General features: G+C 41.5%; 2 protein-coding genes across 2 annotated transcripts; one reads left to right on the top strand and one right to left on the bottom strand.

Moving 5' to 3' along the window:
- Positions 1-6305: 6305 nt before the first annotated feature.
- On the bottom strand, positions 6306-8408 carry LOC135518972 (uncharacterized). The gene has a single exon (XM_064943963.1). The coding sequence runs from the start codon at positions 8406-8408 to the stop codon at positions 6306-6308; it is 2103 nt and encodes a 700-aa protein (XP_064800035.1).
- Positions 8409-9423: 1015 nt separating this feature from the next.
- On the top strand, positions 9424-11641 carry LOC135510432 (calcium/calmodulin-dependent protein kinase II inhibitor 2-like). Its single transcript, XM_064931348.1, has 2 exons — positions 9424-9906; positions 10582-11641. The coding sequence occupies exons 1-2, from the start codon at positions 9741-9743 to the stop codon at positions 10650-10652; spliced, it is 237 nt and encodes a 78-aa protein (XP_064787420.1). The 5' UTR covers positions 9424-9740; the 3' UTR covers positions 10653-11641.
- The last annotated feature ends 5983 nt before the right edge of the window (positions 11642-17624 follow it).

Below are 17624 nucleotides of genomic sequence, written 5' to 3'. Positions count from 1 at the left end.
TCAAGAAGAAGCACATTAAGGTCCTGGAGTGGCGTAGCCAGCCTCCAGACCTTAATCCCATAGAAAATCTGTGGAGGGAGCTGCAGGTTCGATTTGCCAAACGTCAGCCTCGAAACCTTAGCGACTTGGAGAAGATCTGTAAAGAGGAGTGGGACAAAATCCCTCCTGAGATGTGTGCAAACCTGGTGGCCAACCGCAAGAAACGTCTGACCTCTGTGATTGCCAACAAGGGTTTTGCCACCAAGTACTAAGTCATGTTTTGCAGAGGGGTCAAATACTTATTTCCCTCATTAAAATACAAACCAAATTCTAACATTTTTGACAAGCTTTTTCTGGATTTTTTTGTTATTCTGTCTCACTGTTCAAATAAACCTACCATTAAAATTATAGACTGATCAATTCTTTGTCAGTGGGCAAACGTACAAAATCAGCAGGGGATCAAATACTTTTTTCCCTCGCTGTATATGGTCTCAGACTAGTCTTGAACACACAAAAAAACGAAATTCATGACCTTAACCAGAGCTTGCTCTCTGCCATAGAAGGTTAGCATTTTCACATCTGGGGATACATCCATTGAAAATGAGTCACCCTACAAATGCCTAGGTACTATACTTTTCACGCTTTGTTTTACCCACATCATTTTTACCACAAGGACAAGTTATAAGATAAATAACTGCCTTAGTGGAGCACGTCATAACACCTTTGATTGGGATGAATTTCCCTGTTTGTGGGTGTGTAAGAGAAAGACAAAACAAATGGAAAATTAAAAGTGGATCGGCGATGGCTAGAATGCTGGTGACGTCGACCGCCGAACAAGGAGAGGGACTGACTTCGGCGGAAGTCGCAACAATACCTCCTCTTTGACGCGTGGCTCCAGCAGCATGCCGACACCGACCACGGGGACGACCCGGAAGACTAGGCGCAGTGCGATCCGGATGGAGGCGGTGGAAATCCCGCAGCAACGAAGGGTCCAATACATCCTCCAACGGCACCCAGCATCTCTCCTCCGGAACGTACCCCTCCCACTCCACAGGGTACTGAAGGCCCCTCGCCCGACACCTCGAGTCCAGGATGGCTCGAACAGCATACGCCGGGCCCCCTCGATGTCCATCAAATACGGACCGCAATACAATAAACAATTACTCACAAACAAACATGGGGGAACAAGTAATTGGGGAATTGAAACCAGGTGTGTAAGACAAAGACAAAACAAATGGAAAATGAAAAGTGGATTGGCGATGGCTAGAAGGCCGGTGGCGTCGACCGCCGCCCGAACAAGGAGAGGGACCGACTTCGGCGGAAGTCGTGACACAGCTACTGGAGCAACGGGGAAATAAACATTTTATTTGGTGCATAACATTTTCAATAGTGAACACATTTGTAGACTTATAAACGTATTCAAATGTGATGATATTTACTCATATGCCATAGGTTCATTATATTTAATCTGAGAATTATGATAGCGTACTCGCGCAATTGCGCATAATGGCTAGGCTACAGTCATTGACATAGCCTCTTTTTTGAAACTATAATGCTTATCTCCTCCTGTGCAGTATATTTCCTTCCTGTAACCAGACTCTTTGATTGCTCTTTCTTGACATTAGCTCTGGGAACACGAGGATCTCACAGGAAATCCTTACCTGCTCCTTTGTGCAGTTTATACATTTCATTAATGCACGTTTGCGCACATTCTCCATTGATAGTTTGTTTACAGGTTAGTCACACTGTAGGCTTCAGAGATCGTTAACAAATGTAATGCTGACATGTTATTTTATAATACAGGGAGTACCTCTTTTAATTGAAAGCAGCGCTCGGGTTAGGCGAGGGAGGGAGACTTCCTCTCAACTCACAACAACAGAGATCCAACTTCAGAACCATGGACAACGCCCACGCACATTCGCTGACCTGGTAGTTTTGATATTTTCATGGTCATTTGGAATGTTCGATCAACTGACGCTGGATTGCCATGGTAATGTAGAATGTTCATTCAAATGATGCTAACTGATATGGCTCATGCATGGAATGGAATGTATTTTTTGAATATCGGTTGATGGCAACGGCTGCCAGTCAACCACAATGAGTCTGAAAAAGCTCCTAAATGTTGCCGAAAAGGTGTCTTGGAGCGCATGGTAAACTGGGCAAACACAGCAGAGACTAGCTATACCTGACAACCATCGAGAGATGATCTAGACTACGATAATGTTGATGTGCCTCAGACCCATACTGGTGTGGTTCAGATGTCCAGGACAGCTGCTGTGGTAATGCTCTCTGTGTCTGTACTTGGCATCCTCCTCATCCTTGGCATTCTACTTGCCTTCAACCCACATGCGTTTCCCAAAACACCACGTAGGGAGAACTTTCACTGAGCGAGCCGTAGGCTATGTTATTACCTTTATGGCTCCAAATATTGAGACGGCTTATGCTAATGCTTATCATTTAAAAATGCACTAAATTGTGGATTTGGCACATCATTGCGCATTGTTACACATCATGAAATATATTGAGGCAAAAAAATTGTACAGTCGCCTACAATTAGCAAATGGAACTCAATTGTATGAACATGAAATTAATTTCAATATGATTGAAAGATATACTTAGTTTCCAGTTTATTAGGGTCGTGGCTAGAATGGACTCAGCTTTTGTAAAATTAATGTAAAAGGTATATTTTTATTTTTGATATCCCTAACGCTAACCCTTTTCCTAACCTTAACCTAATTATCCTAACCTGTTGAGATAATCATCCTAACCTGCTGCATAAGTTATGCCAACCTGCTACATAAAGTAAAATCTGACATTAATTTGACAAAAGTTGGATCCCTTTAGCCATGACCCGTTATTAGGTACACCACCCCATTCACGACAATGGTTCTCTCCTACAGACAGTGAGTCATGTGGCTGTGGCTTGCTATATATAACAGGTGGGCAGGCATCAAGGCATTCAGTTACTGTTTGATTGAACATTATAATTGGCAAAACGAGTAACCTAAGTGACTTTGAGCGTTGTATAATCGTCGGAGCCAGGCGCGCTGGTTCCAGTATCTCAGAAAGGGCCGGCATCCTGGGCTTTTCACGCACAACAGTGTCTAGGGTTTACCGAGAACGGTGTGACAAACAAAAAACATCCAGTCAGCGGCAGCCCTGTGGGCGAAAACAGCTGGTTGATATGAGGTCGAAAGGAAATGGTAAGAATCGTCCAAGCTAACAGGCGGGACACAAACAGGCAAATAACTTTGCAGTACAACCTGTGCAAAACAGCATCTCGGATTGCACAACTCGTCAGTCCTTGTCATAGACGGGCTATTGCAGCAGATGACCACACCGGGTTCCACTCCTATCAGCTAAAAACAAGAAGAAGCTGCTCCAGTGGGCACGACATCATCAACACTGGACAATTGAGGAGTGGAAAAGCAATGCCCTAGTCCGACAAAACCCAGTTCCTGTTGCGGTTTGGCATAAGCAGCATGAGCCCATGGCCCCATCCTGCCTGGTGCCAACGGTACAGGCTGGTGGTGGAGGTGTGATGGTGTGGGGAATGTTTTCCTGGCACACGTTAGGTCCCGTGATACCAATTGAGCAACGTTTCCATGCCCAAATAATTCAGGCTGTTCTCGAGGCAAAGGGGGGCCCGACCCAGCACTAGATGTGTGTACCTAATAAACTGGCCACTGAGTGTATAGGCCAGATGTAGCCTAGACTGAATTGATCTTTTTAAGCATATTTTTATCCTTCGTAATTTTGTATTTGTTAGCTATACTATAGTCTTCGTTCTGAAGTCATCGGCAGTCACAGAGAGACAGATAAACATACTGAATCTATTTATAGCGGAAGGACAAAAAATGACCTAACTACACACTTAGCTGTTCTACAAGTGGTCTGAGCCAGTTTGTAAACGAGGGTTTTCAAGTGCAACCTTCGTAACAATGGTTTTGGGAAACAATTCGGAGATTTAACGATGCTGTCATGGATCCCCCCCGGTACTGCTGCTCATTCTGTTCACCAGTTCTGGAGGTCTCCGTCACCGGCTTTCTAGGCTTCACTGAACGGGATTCATTATCATCAACCCCGGACTGTCCTATTTCCCCTGATTAGGATGTTATATATGTGCCCTATACAGACTTACAGAAAACGTTTGATCTCTGTCATTGCCAACAAAGGGTATATAACAAAGTATTGAGATAAACTTTTGTTCTTAACCAAATACTTATTTTCCACCACAATTTGCAAATAAATTCATTAAAAATCCTACAATGTGATTTTCTGGATTTTTTTCTCTCATTTTGTCTGTCATAGTTGAAGTGTACCTATGATGAAAATTACAGGCCTCTCATCTTTTTAAGTGGGAGAACTTGCACAATTGGTGGCTGACTAAATACTTTTTTGCCCCACTGTATGTATGTATGTATGTATGTATGTATGTATGTATGTATGTATGTATGTATGTATGTATGTATGTATGTATGACTAAATACTTTTTTGCCCCACTCTAAGTATCTCGGAGCATCGTAGCACCATTAGGTGTAAAAACTCTACTTACCCAGTTGCGGCCCACTTTTTGGAAGCAAACCACTCGATTTAGTCTCTACGTTATATTGGCATCAAAAAGTCACCCTCCCTAGGAGAGGGGGTGACCTTGATCATTTATTGTTAAAACGAGAGGCTGCCTGGATCTTTAACTTAAAGACCCTTGTTCCCTTCGGTCTCAACGTAGACTTTGATCTGAAGCCATTCTTGTGATTATTGTGACTTTGCTATTGTAATTGTTTGTAAGCTTGTGCAGTCTAAAAGGAATTTATGATCGTATGCTATCCATTTGTTGTCTGTATGCTGTTCTTTGTATGCCATTTTTATATTTGAGAATTAACCAATGATGTCAGGCCACTCTTGGCCATGATTACAGACACCTGTGTGTCTTTTGACACTATATAAACGAGTCATCCTGCATTGTTTGTGATTATACCCTGATGAAGACAGCTTGTCTGTCAAAATGTTGGATATTACATTTTTGCATCTGAGCTCCTTGAGTGTGCAGCTCTCCTTTATTTTCAAGTCATACACACCTGGTTTCAATTCCCCAATTACTTGTTCATTATTTAACCCTCTGTTCCCCCATGTTTGTTTGTGAGTAATTGTTAATTGTATTGCGGTCCGTATTTGTGGCCTTGTATTTATACAACGTGTATTGTTATATTATTGAGTAGAATTGCTATCATTACTCATATCTGCTGTCCTGCGCCTGACTCATCTCACCCGCTACACAGACGCATTACAAGCTGTGTCTCTGTGAACATGACTTTCTGCTCCCTTCACTGCACATTGCTATATATCTCGCCTGTTGATGTCACCCTTACTCCTCTAGCAGTCGGAGTCCCCCAGCACACACACACAGACACACAGAGAGATACACACACATTTTGTGACTCACTGACAAAATACACATGTAAGCTTAGTGTGAGCTAGGTCAATGAGTGATGAGGATGATAGGATTCATACGCTACAGGGTGAAAAGTTCAACGTCTAATTCAATTGTAAAATGATTAGGCTAAAATACGATATTTAATTAAAGAGGTAAAGGAAAGGTAGTGTTTTATGTCACACGATTTTGGCAAATTTGTGAAAACTCCAAGCAAGAGAAAGGGTTTAAACATGTTTTTATTCAACTCAGGAATTATACTGATGTCATGTTTCCCCTTTATGTTTTAATGACTTTGTCACAGCTCTAAACAGACCATTAGCATTACAATACATGTTAACTGGCACCTCAAAATGACTCATTATGCAATCAACTGTTTCATCAACAAGAAACAGAAAATAAAGAGCTCCGCCATTTTTATTACCTGTCCCGTAAAACCTTTTCTATAGATACTGTCCCGTAAAACCTTTTCTAAAGATACTGTCCTGTAAAACCTTTTCTAAAGATACTGTCCCGTAAAACCTTTTCTAAAGATACTGTCCCGTAAAACCTTTTCTATAGATACTGTCCTGTAAAACCTTTTCTAAAGATACTGTCCCGTAAAACCTTTTCTAAAGATACTGTCCTGTAAAACCTTTTCTAAAGATACTGTCCCGTAAAACCTTTTCTAAAGATACTGTCCCGTAAAACCTTTTCTAAAGATACTGTCCCGTAAAACCTTTCTATAGATACTGTCCCGTAAAACCTTTTCTAAAGATACTGTCCCGTAAAACCTTTTCTAAAGATACTGTCCTGTAAAACCTTTTCTAAAGATACTGTCCCGGAAAACAAACGTTTTGTCTCAATTATGCACTTCCACACATTTTTGGGCAATACTCTGGGCATTCATGTAGCTTCATGGCGCCACCGTGGCTCTACACTTGGCATGGAGACTCCCATGGTTGTGGTTCAGTCTGGGTGGGTTTGGTAGGCGTGGTGGATACTGGTGGTTCAGTCTGGGTGGGTCTGGTAGGCGTAGTGGATACTGGTGGTTCAGTCTGGGTGGGTTTGGTAGGCGTGGTGGATACTGGTGGTTCAGTCTGGGTGGGTTTGGTAGGCGTGGTGGATACTGGTGGTTCAGTCTGGGTGGGTTTGGTAGGCGTGGTGGATACTGGTGGTTCAGTCTGGGTGGGTTTGGTAGGCGTGGTGGATACTGGTGGTTCAGTCTGGGTGGGTTTGGTAGGCGTGGTGGATACTGGTGGTTCAGTCTAGGTGGGTTTGGTAGGCGTGGTGGATACTGGTGGTTCAGTCTGGGTGGGTTTGGTAGGCGTGGTGGATACTGGTGGTTCAGTCTGTGTGGGTTTGGTAGGTGTGGTGGATACTGGTGGTTCAGTCTGGGTGGGTTTGGTAGGCGTGGTGGATACTGGTGGTTCAGTCTGGGTGGGTTTGGTAGGCGTGGTGGATACTGGTGGTTCAGTCTAGGTGGGTTTGGTAGGCGTGGTGGATACTGGTGGTTCAGTCTGGGTGGGTTTGGTAGGCGTGGTGGATACTGGTGGTTCAGTCTGGGTGGGTTTGGTAGGCGTGGTGGATACTGGTGGTTCAGTCTGGGTGGGTTTGGTAGGCGTGGTGGATACTGGTGGTTCAGTCTGGGTGGGTTTGGTAGGCGTGGTGGATACTGGTGGTTCAGTCTGGGTGGGTCTGGTAGGCGTGGTGGATATTGGTGGTTCAGTCTGGGTGGGTTTGGTAGGCGTGGTGGATACTGGTGGTTCAGTCTGGGTGGGTTTGGTAGGCGTGGTGGATACTGGTGGTTCAGTCTGGGTGGGTTTGGTAGGCGTGGTGGATACTGGTGGTTCAGTCTGGGTGGGTTTGGTAGGCGTGGTGGATACTGGTGGTTCAGTCTGGGTGGGTTTGGTAGGCGTGGTGGATACTGGTGGTTCAGTCTGGGTGGGTTTGGTAGGCGTGGTGGATACTGGTGGTTCAGTCTGGGTGGGTTTGGTAGGCGTGGTGGATACTGGTGGTTCAGTCTGGGTGGGTTTGGTAGGCGTGGTGGATACTGGTGGTTCAGTCTGGGTGGGTTTGGTAGGCGTGGTGGATACTGGTGGTTCAGTCTGGGTGGGTTTGGTAGGCGTGGTGGATACTGGTGGTTCAGTCTAGGTGGGTTTGGTAGGCGTGGTGGATACTGGTGGTTCAGTCTGGGTGGGTTTGGTAGGTGTGGTGGATACTGGTGGTTCAGTCTGGGTGGGTTTGGTAGGCGTGGTGGATACTGGTGGTTCAGTCTGGGTGGGTTTGGTAGGCGTGGTGGATACTGGTGGTTCAGTCTGGGTGGGTTTGGTAGGCGTGGTGGATACTGGTGGTTCAGTCTGGGTGGGTTTGGTAGGCGTGGTGGATACTGGTGGTTCAGTCTGGGTGGGTTTGGTAGGCGTGGTGGATACTGGTGGTTCAGTCTGGGTGGGTTTGGTAGGCGTGGTGGATACTGGTGGTTCAGTCTAGGTGGGTTTGGTAGGCGTGGTGGATACTGGTGGTTCAGTCTGGGTGGGTCTGGTAGGCGTGGTGGATACTGGTGGTTCAGTCTGGGTGGGTTTGGTAGGCGTGGTGGATACTGGTGGTTCAGTCTGGGTGGGTTTGGTAGGCGTGGTGGATACTGGTGGTTCAGTCTGGGTGGGTTTGGTAGGCGTGGTGGATACTGGTGGTTCAGTCTGGGTGGGTTTGGTAGGCGTGGTGGATACTGGTGGTTCAGTCTGGGTGGGTTTGGTAGGCGTGGTGGATACTGGTGGTTCAGTCTAGGTGGGTTTGGTAGGCGTGGTGGATACTGGTGGTTCAGTCTGGGTGGGTCTGGTAGGCGTGGTGGATACTGGTGGTTCAGTCTGGGTGGGTTTGGTAGGCGTGGTGGATACTGGTGGTTCAGTCTGGGTGGGTTTGGTAGGCGTGGTGGATACTGGTGGTTCAGTCTGGGTGGGTTTGGTAGGCGTGATGGATACTGGTGGTTCAGTCTGGGTGGACTTGGGAAGCGCCTGTCCATAGTTGTCCAATTCTACAGAAACATCATGGATGAGGTCTTCAGACATCTTCAGTTGACTCTGCAGTCCCATGTTCTGTACAAAGTTGAAGCCAAGTATCTCAAGGATGAGGATGCCAAGTACAGACACAGAGAGCATTACAGCGGCTGTCCTGGACATCTGGACCACACCAGTATGGGTCTGAGGCACATCAACATTACCGTTGTCCAGATCATCTCGATGGTTGACAGGTGTAACTTGTAAACCATCAATGGAGAATGTGCGCAAAAGTGTATTGGTGAAATTTGTAAACCTCGTTTACCCGCTGCCGCTGGAGCTACGATATATAGGTGAAAAGACTAATTTTATAGGCACTTCCGACTTGTGTGCGCAGACAGACGCACAAAGGAGCAGGTAATGATTTCCTGTGAGAATCTCGTGTCCCCAGTGCCAATATAAAGCAACGAAGGAAATATACTACATACGAGGAGAGAAACATAACAATGTCAAGCATATAGATACAAAACACACGGATATTCCAACAACTGTAGCCTAGCCATTGTGTGCAATTTTGCGAGTAAACTATTATAATTCCCTGAATAAATGTAACTAACCAATGGCATATGCGTAAATATCAACACATTTGAATACGTTTTTAAGTCTACAAATGTGTTCACTATTGAAAATATTATGGACCAAATAAAATGTTTATTTCCCCGTTGCTCCAGTAGCTGTGTCTCTGTGAACATGACTTTCTGCTCCCTTCACTGCACATTGCTATATATCTCGCCTGTTGATGTCACCCTTACTCCTCTAGCATTCAGAGTCCCCTAGCACACACACACACACACAGGCAGACAGAAAGACAGACAGACACACAGAGACACACACACACACACACACACACACACACACACACACACACACACACACACACACACACACACACACACACACACACACACACACACACACACACACACACACACACACCCGGATGGATGACTTCACCGTTCCGCCTGGGTTTCCTGTATGATCCCGGGATCTCCCACTTTCTTCATCAGACTTCATCGAGCAACACAGGCGTACAGACCGCTCTTCCTCTGCTCTCCTCTCGAACAGCGACACAACATCCTGCAAACACCCCGCCTCAACCCGGACTCTGAACCTTCAACCTTCGCTGGCTAAGCACGAAGAAGTCAATTAGTGATTTTCCAAACAGATTTTCACTGGAAAGCTCGACTAGTCTAATTACCAAGCCAGGGATTTCTGGGCTACGTCAAGTATAGCCGCCAACTTTAAACCGTTTTTTTTTGTTGTTGCGCTGTTGATCCGTCCGTCTCAGCCGTGCAATAATGTCCGAGGTACTGCCGTACAGCGAGGGGAAAATGAGCGGCTATGGAGACAGCGAGGCCAGTCAGGTGTCCTTTAGCTGCGGACTACAGGACACCAATTCGTTCTTCGGTGCGTCGCAAGCGAAAAGACCCCCAAAGCTGGGACAGATCGGCAGAGCCAAGAGAGGTAAGATCTGGTTATTGGAATGGATTGTTGAATAGAGGTTTTGTTTTGGTGATCAAAAACAAAGGCTTGGCCACCCAGGCATGTTTGGGTGATCTTTAACTCTAACCTAGCCGACTTGTTATACAACACAGACATGCAACAGATATGCATTTGACCTCTAAATTATGAGGCAAACCTTTATTTGTTGGAATAACAAAGGACAGTAGCTGACCACAATGCGCCCCGTTGATAGTGACGAATGAGAATAATAGACTACCAATGTGATATCAAAATGTACTAGGCTAAATGTCTACATTAGTTACGCTCGCTGTCATTTTAAAGGGCACTTTTCCCTATTGCATGTAGTGGAAATTGCAAGTGCTGACAGCGTCTATCTAGTGCGCGCGCTTGGATTTGCGCCATTATGGACAAAGCATTGTTTCAAGCACCAAAGTCAGGGGTTTGGCACAACGATATTTCCCTTTGTGTTGCACCAGTCTCCAAAACCTTTGCAATTAGCCTACTCAATTTGTTGGCTGTAAAACATATTTATGAAACAGTTAGGCCATTAGCCTATGACATGGCAAGTGATGAGTCCCTGATAAAATAAAGGTTAAACATATGTAATACATAAATCAAATCAAATATAACATAATAAACTAAAAATATTAACATGATTGCATTTCCCCTCCGCAGTGGTCATCGAAGACGACAGAATAGACGACGTTCTAAAGGGGATGGCAGACAAGTCGTCACCAGGTGTTTAAAGATGAACAATGCCTTGCAGACTTTTTATTTTGATCACCGATTTGAAGCACTTGTCGGCTGTGCATGTTCGAGGATTGTAGGAGAAACGATGGCACGAAGCGAAGACAAGGGGAAGGAAAGGGGTGGAAAGATGTGAAGATTGGACGAGAAAGCAGAGGAAGAGTTTGAGGAAGAGTCCGGAAAAGACCGAGATTTATCTTGTGGTTGCTGACAATTTGATGAAACCCGATTTTAACTTCTGCTGCGCAGCGTGATGTTGAGATGGCGGATCCTGGCTCCGTGTCTCAACCTCAGCTGACTTCTCTGATGGATGAATTTGCCATAACTTCACGACCATCTTCCAAACGCGCCGTAAGCAACAACAAACTAGAACTGGTGGCAGAATTTCATTTAAAGCTCTGTTTCTATAGTTGTACCCAGTAGACTGCCTATGCTCGAAGACCATATTACCCTTGCAGGCTTTGCATTGTTGATAACAATCGGCGACATTGCATTCAAGGGAGCTGTACTTTTCAGCATTGGTCGAACGTAGAATGCATTCCTATCCGATTGCTGCTAAAGCTTTTTAATACAGACCAACCAAACACTGATATCCAGTAACTAGAATAAATCCATTGTGTGTAACAAAAATATATATACAGAGGATGGTGCAATGTTAATATTTTATTTGGTAGGCCTATATTCACTTTGGCTTCACCTGTAAAGAATAAGCTAGTAGGCCTAATGCATAGTCCCCAGGTTCAATTGAATGAAATTGATACATGGGCTTACATTACCCCCCACGGTTAAAGATGCAGCTCGGCGCCTTCGTGTATCTTTAGCCTACCGACACCTGCACATAGGCTCTCTGGTTCACTTTTACAGACTAGAAATATCGAAGGAGGCCAGAAGAGATGGGCAAATTATAAATGTTTGAAACAATAATCATGAAATTAATGGGAAAATATATATTTTTTAATTTATTTATTTTGATGTTGCAATTATTCGTGTTTTTTCGTGTTCTATAATTAAAAGTCAAATATTTGATCTATCTATTTGCATGATCTTTCCTCCGGTGCCACCACAGGTGCCAACCACTCCTACCCTGGCACGCTTACATTCATATTTCAAAAGTCATATTTGTATTTTTATATCTAAATAATTGTTATTTAAAAATTATAAGCTAGTCTATCGTCTTACAGTTCATCAACACAAATGTTTGTATTATAGAGAGGATATGCAGATTGAGAATAGCCTATATAACGGAGAATCTAAGAGATTTGGGTGTTGACTTTTCTCATTCTATATCAAAGGGACTGACGTTTTTTTAAAGACTAACTGAATGTGTTTGGGGTTTTGTACACATCAATGTTAAACTATTATTGAGAAATCGTATACTGTGACTTAAGCTTCGTTGATGCATTTGTTAGAAAATTGCGATTTTAGAGTATATTGCACTGTTTACGAGTATCCTCAAATAACACGTTATTTGACCAATTTTGGACATTACAGTTATGTTTTTTATTTCGTTTATCTTGTACCATTCTTTGGAGAAAACTGAATATGTTTTTTTGTGCATGAAACCTTAATACTTTCAATAATGAAACATCGTTTTATGAAGCAAAAAAGCAACAAAAGTGTCATGACATTCTAAGAATGAGTCATTGTATATTAAGATGCCATTTTCACTGTATTTGGTGAACTAATAAATGGTGAAAGAACATGTCAAATGTGGTCCTCTGGAATTCATTTCCCAAGATCCATCCATTATCACAGAGTACAAGCATTTAACACATGACAGTTAACACGACATGACAGTTGGTCTGGCTGTGGATTACATCCACAGGATTGTTGGACATCACAAAAATGTTGAACCACATTCTCATAGTCACATTAAACACACTGAGCCCCTACAACTGTGGCTTAGTCCCACTGGTTGAAGAGGGTACAGAGGGGAGAAAAGAAGGCCGATGGTTTACGGTGGTTCTCCAAGCTGTGACCCACATGGTGAACAAATCCATTTTTCTAACCAGGGCCTACGGGCTTCAACAGAGACCAGTAGCGTGTCCTCCCAACCCACCATTTCAGAAACACTAATCAAGCACATAGAGAATAGGCTAATTATTGCCTACAAGTTCTGATGTAGGCGGTCGTTTTCACTCATAGCTCAGAGTCTTTGATGACTGCGAGGTAGGCCTATCGGTAGGCCATCCATCTAACACAACTATAGGCTGCGTATACCTGATGACCGGATGCTTCTGGTCAAATGTGGTGGGGAACACAGTGCAATTAGAGATGTTCCTACAATAGTATGCCAGGGAATCAATTGGAACAAGGACCCTCAAGAATACAACACCAATCTATTCTCTATGAAAGTCCCTATCCTAACCTGAGATACAAGGTGTGTGAATGTAAACACGGGTCTAGGCCAAACACAGGTCTAGGCCCCATGCCATACACACTAACATAGTGCCCCTCATGGCTAGAAGGGATGGGCTGGTTAGGAGGGCAGGTTAGGAGAACTTACACTGCAGGTTAGGAGAATTAGGTTAAGGTTATGAAAAGGGTCAGGGTTAAGGTTAGCTAAAATGCAAAAAATAAAAAATAATTTGAAATAGCTGGATCCTTACTAGCCATGACCCACAGGTGGCCCAGAGGAAATAGTTACTTCTTCCCTTCCTTGAAGTCATCATCTCAGATAGGTGAAAGCAAGGATTTCTACCCAATCATGTCAGCTCTGCCTAACAGTAACCTAATGGAGGGGCCATGTAAGGTGTAATCCCAGACAGTTGTTAACCAGTAGTATCACTCTGTAAAGCTACAGAAAATAACAACACCGATGACAACCAAAGCCTCTCCGCTCCCAGTACCCACACTATAGTGGCTATTGACTTTCCAGTTGCTGTCTCCACTGGACCGAAGGGGAAAACATTACCATCTACCTTTGTTGTGTTGGGGGAAGTGTGTGTGTGTGTGTGTTCATAGGCTGACAAACTGTCACCTATGATATTGAGTATTAAGTTGGATGGGGCATGACCACCAATCACCACTGACCAATTTGTTGTACTTTGTGAGTGAAAGTGTGCGTGTTTGAACTCTGTCACATTGTTTCTACTGAACCTGTTGGCATGCATGGGAAGACCACAACATCAACCATTGTATGTGTGCGTATGTAAGAGAGAAAGTGCGTGTTTGTGTTTTGTAGGCTGTTACATTATCATCATTGATGTTGAGTACCAAGACAGACAGGCATGCATTACCACCCACTTGTTGCTCTTTATATTAACATACATACACACATACAAACATAAAGACATAATACATACATTCACACAAACATACATACATACATACATACATACATACATACATACATACATACATACATACATACATACATACATACATACATACATACATACATACATACATACATTCATACATACATTCATACATACATTCATACATACATACATACATACATACAGACATACATACATACATACATACATACATACATACATACATACATACATACACACAAACATACATACATACATACAAACATAAAGACATAATACATACATACACACAAACATACATACATACATACATACATACATACATACATACATACATACATACATACATACATACATACACACACACACACAGTGGGGCAAAAAAGTATTTAGTCAGCCACCAATTGTGCAAGTTCTCCCACTTAAAAAGATGAGAGAGGCCTGTAATTTTCATCATAGGTACACTTAAACGATGACAGACAAAATTAGAAAAAAAAATCAAGAAAATCATATTGTAGGATTTTTAATGAATTTATTTGCAAATGATGGTGGAAAATAAGTATTTGGTCACCAACAAACAAGCAGGAAATGGAAGACATACAATACCACTGATAATCTCCCTTGGTCTGGGGCTCCACGCAAGATCTCACCCTGTGGGGTCAAAATGATCACAAGAACGGTGAGCAAAAATCCTAGAACCACACGGGGGGACCTAGTAAATGACCTGCAAAGAGCTGGGACCAAAGTAACAAAGCCTACCATCAGTAACACACTACGCCGCCAGGGACTCAAATCCTGCAGTGCCAGACGTGTCCCCCTGCTTAAGCCAGTACATGTTCAGGCCCGTCTGAAGTTTGCTAGAGAGCATTTGGATGATCCAGAAGAAGATTGGGAGAATGTCATATAGTCAGATGAAACCAACATAGAACATTTTGGTAAAAACTCAACTTTGGAGGACAAAGAATGCTGAGTTGCATCCAAAGAACACCATACCTACTGTGAAGCATGGGGGTGGAAAGAATGAATGGGGCCATGTATCGTGAGATTTTGAGTGAAAACCTCCTTCCATCAGCAAGGGCATTGAAGATGAAACATGGCTGGGTCTTTCAGCATGACAATGATCCCAAACACACCGCCCGGGCAACGAAGGAGTGGCTTCGAAAGAAGCATTTCAAGGTCCTGGAGTGGCCTAGCCAGTCTCCAGATCTCAACCCCATAGAAAATCTTTGGAGGGAGTTGAAAGTCAGTGTTGCCCAGCAACAGCCCCAAAACACCACTGCTCTAGAGGAGATCTGCATGGAGGAAGGCGCCAAAATACCAGCAACAGTGTGTGAAAACCTTGTGAAGACTTACAGAAAACGTTTGACCTCTGTCATTGCCAACAAAGGGTATATAACAAAGTATTGAGATAAACTTTTGTTATTGACTAAATACTTATTTTCCATCATAATTTGCAAATAAATTCATTCAAAATACTACAATGTGGTTTCTAGATTTGTTTCTCATTTTGTCTGTCATAGTTGAAGTGGACCTATGATGAAAATTACAGGCCTCTCTCATCTTTTTAAGTGGGAGAACTTGCACAATTGGTAGCTGACTAAATACTTCTTTGCCCCACTGCATATAGTAACATCACTAATACACAACTCATATTTACAGTAACATCACTGATACATAACTCATCTATACAGTAACATTACTAATACATAACTCATCTATACAGTAACATCACTAATACATAACTCATCTATACAGTAACATCACTAATACATAACTCATATATACAGTAACATCACTAATACACAACTCATCTATACAGTAACATCACTAATACATAACTCATCTATACAGTAACATCACTAATACATAACTCATCTATACAGTAACATCACTAATACATAACTCATCTATACAGTAACATCACTAATACATAACTCATATATACAGTAACATCACTAATACACAACTCATCTATACAGTAACATTACTAATACATAACTCATATATAACTCACCTATACAGTAACATCACTAATACATAACTCATATATAACTCATCTATACAGTAACATCACTAATACATAACTCATATTTACAGTAACATCACTAATACATAACTCATATATACAGTAACATCACTAATACATAACTCATCTATAACTCATATATACAGTAACATTACTAATACATAACTCATCTATAACTCATCTATACAGTAACATTACTAATACATAACTCATCTATACAGTAACATCACTAATACATAACTCATATATACAGTAACATCACTAATACATAACTCATATATAACTCATCTATACAGTAACATCACTAATACATAACTCATATATAACTCATCTATACAGTAACATCACTAATACATAACTCATCTATACAGTAACATCACTAATACATAACTCATATATAACTCATCTATACAGTAACATCACTAATACATAACTCATCTATAACTCATATATACAGTAAAATCACTAATACATAACTCATATATAACTCATCTATACAGTAACATCACTAATACATAACTCATATATACAGTAACATCACTGATACATAACTCATCTATACAGTAACATCACTAATACATAACTCATATATACAGTAACATCACTGATACATAACTCATATATACAGTAACATCACTAATACATAACTCATATATACAGTAACATCACTGATACATAACTCATATATACAGTAACATCACTAATACATAACTCATATATACAGTAACATCACTAATATATAACTCATATATACAGTAACATCACTGATACATAACTCATATATACAGTAACATCACTAATACATAACTCATCTATACAGTAACATTACTAATACATAACTCATATATAACTCATCTATACAGTAACATCACTAATATATAACTCATATATACAGTAACATCACTAATACATAACTCATCTATACAGTAACATCACTGATACATAACTCATATATACAGTAACATCACTAATACATAACTCATATATACAGTAACATTACTAATACATAACTCATCTATACAGTAACATTACTAATACATAACTCATCTATAACTCATATATACAGTAAAATCACTAATACATAACTCATATATAACTCATCTATACAGTAACATCACTAATACATAACTCATATTTACAGTAACATCACTAATACATAACTCATATATACAGTAACATCACTAATACATAACTCATCTATAACTCATATATACAGTAACATTACTAATACATAACTCATCTATAACTCATCTATAAAGTAACATTACTAATACATAACTCATATATACAGTAACATCACTAATACATAACTCATCTATACAGTAACATTACTAATACATAACTCATCTATACAGTAACATTACTAATACATAACTCATCTATAACTCATATATACAGTAACATTACTAATACATAACTCATCTATAACTCATCTATACAGTAACATCACTAATACATAACTCATCTATACAGTAACATCACTAATACATAACTCATATATACAGTAACATCACTAATACATAACTCATATATACAGTAACATCACTGATACATAACTCATCTATAGAGTAACATCACTAATACATAACTCATATATAACTAATATATACAGTAACATTACTAATACATAACTCATCTATAGAGTAACATCACTAATATATAAA

The sequence above is a fragment of the Oncorhynchus masou genome, chromosome 3, assembly GCF_036934945.1.
Source record: "Oncorhynchus masou masou isolate Uvic2021 chromosome 3, UVic_Omas_1.1, whole genome shotgun sequence".
Lineage (NCBI taxonomy): Eukaryota > Metazoa > Chordata > Actinopteri > Salmoniformes > Salmonidae > Oncorhynchus > Oncorhynchus masou.
Note: the sequence above shows the minus strand (reverse complement) of the source record. Positions and strands in the feature narration are given on the sequence as shown.

Bases quoted from the DNA above. Each gene is read 5' to 3' on its own strand.
- LOC135518972 (XM_064943963.1), bottom strand. From the start codon at position 8,408: ATGGACAGGCGCTTCCCAAGTCCACCCAGACTGAACCACCAGTATCCA.
- LOC135510432 (XM_064931348.1), top strand. From the start codon at position 9,741: ATGTCCGAGGTACTGCCGTACAGCGAGGGGAAAATGAGCGGCTATGGA. The intron at 9,907-10,581 runs GTAAGATCTGGT...TCCCCTCCGCAG, and splicing joins GATCGGCAGAGCCAAGAGAG to TGGTCATCGAAGACGACAGA.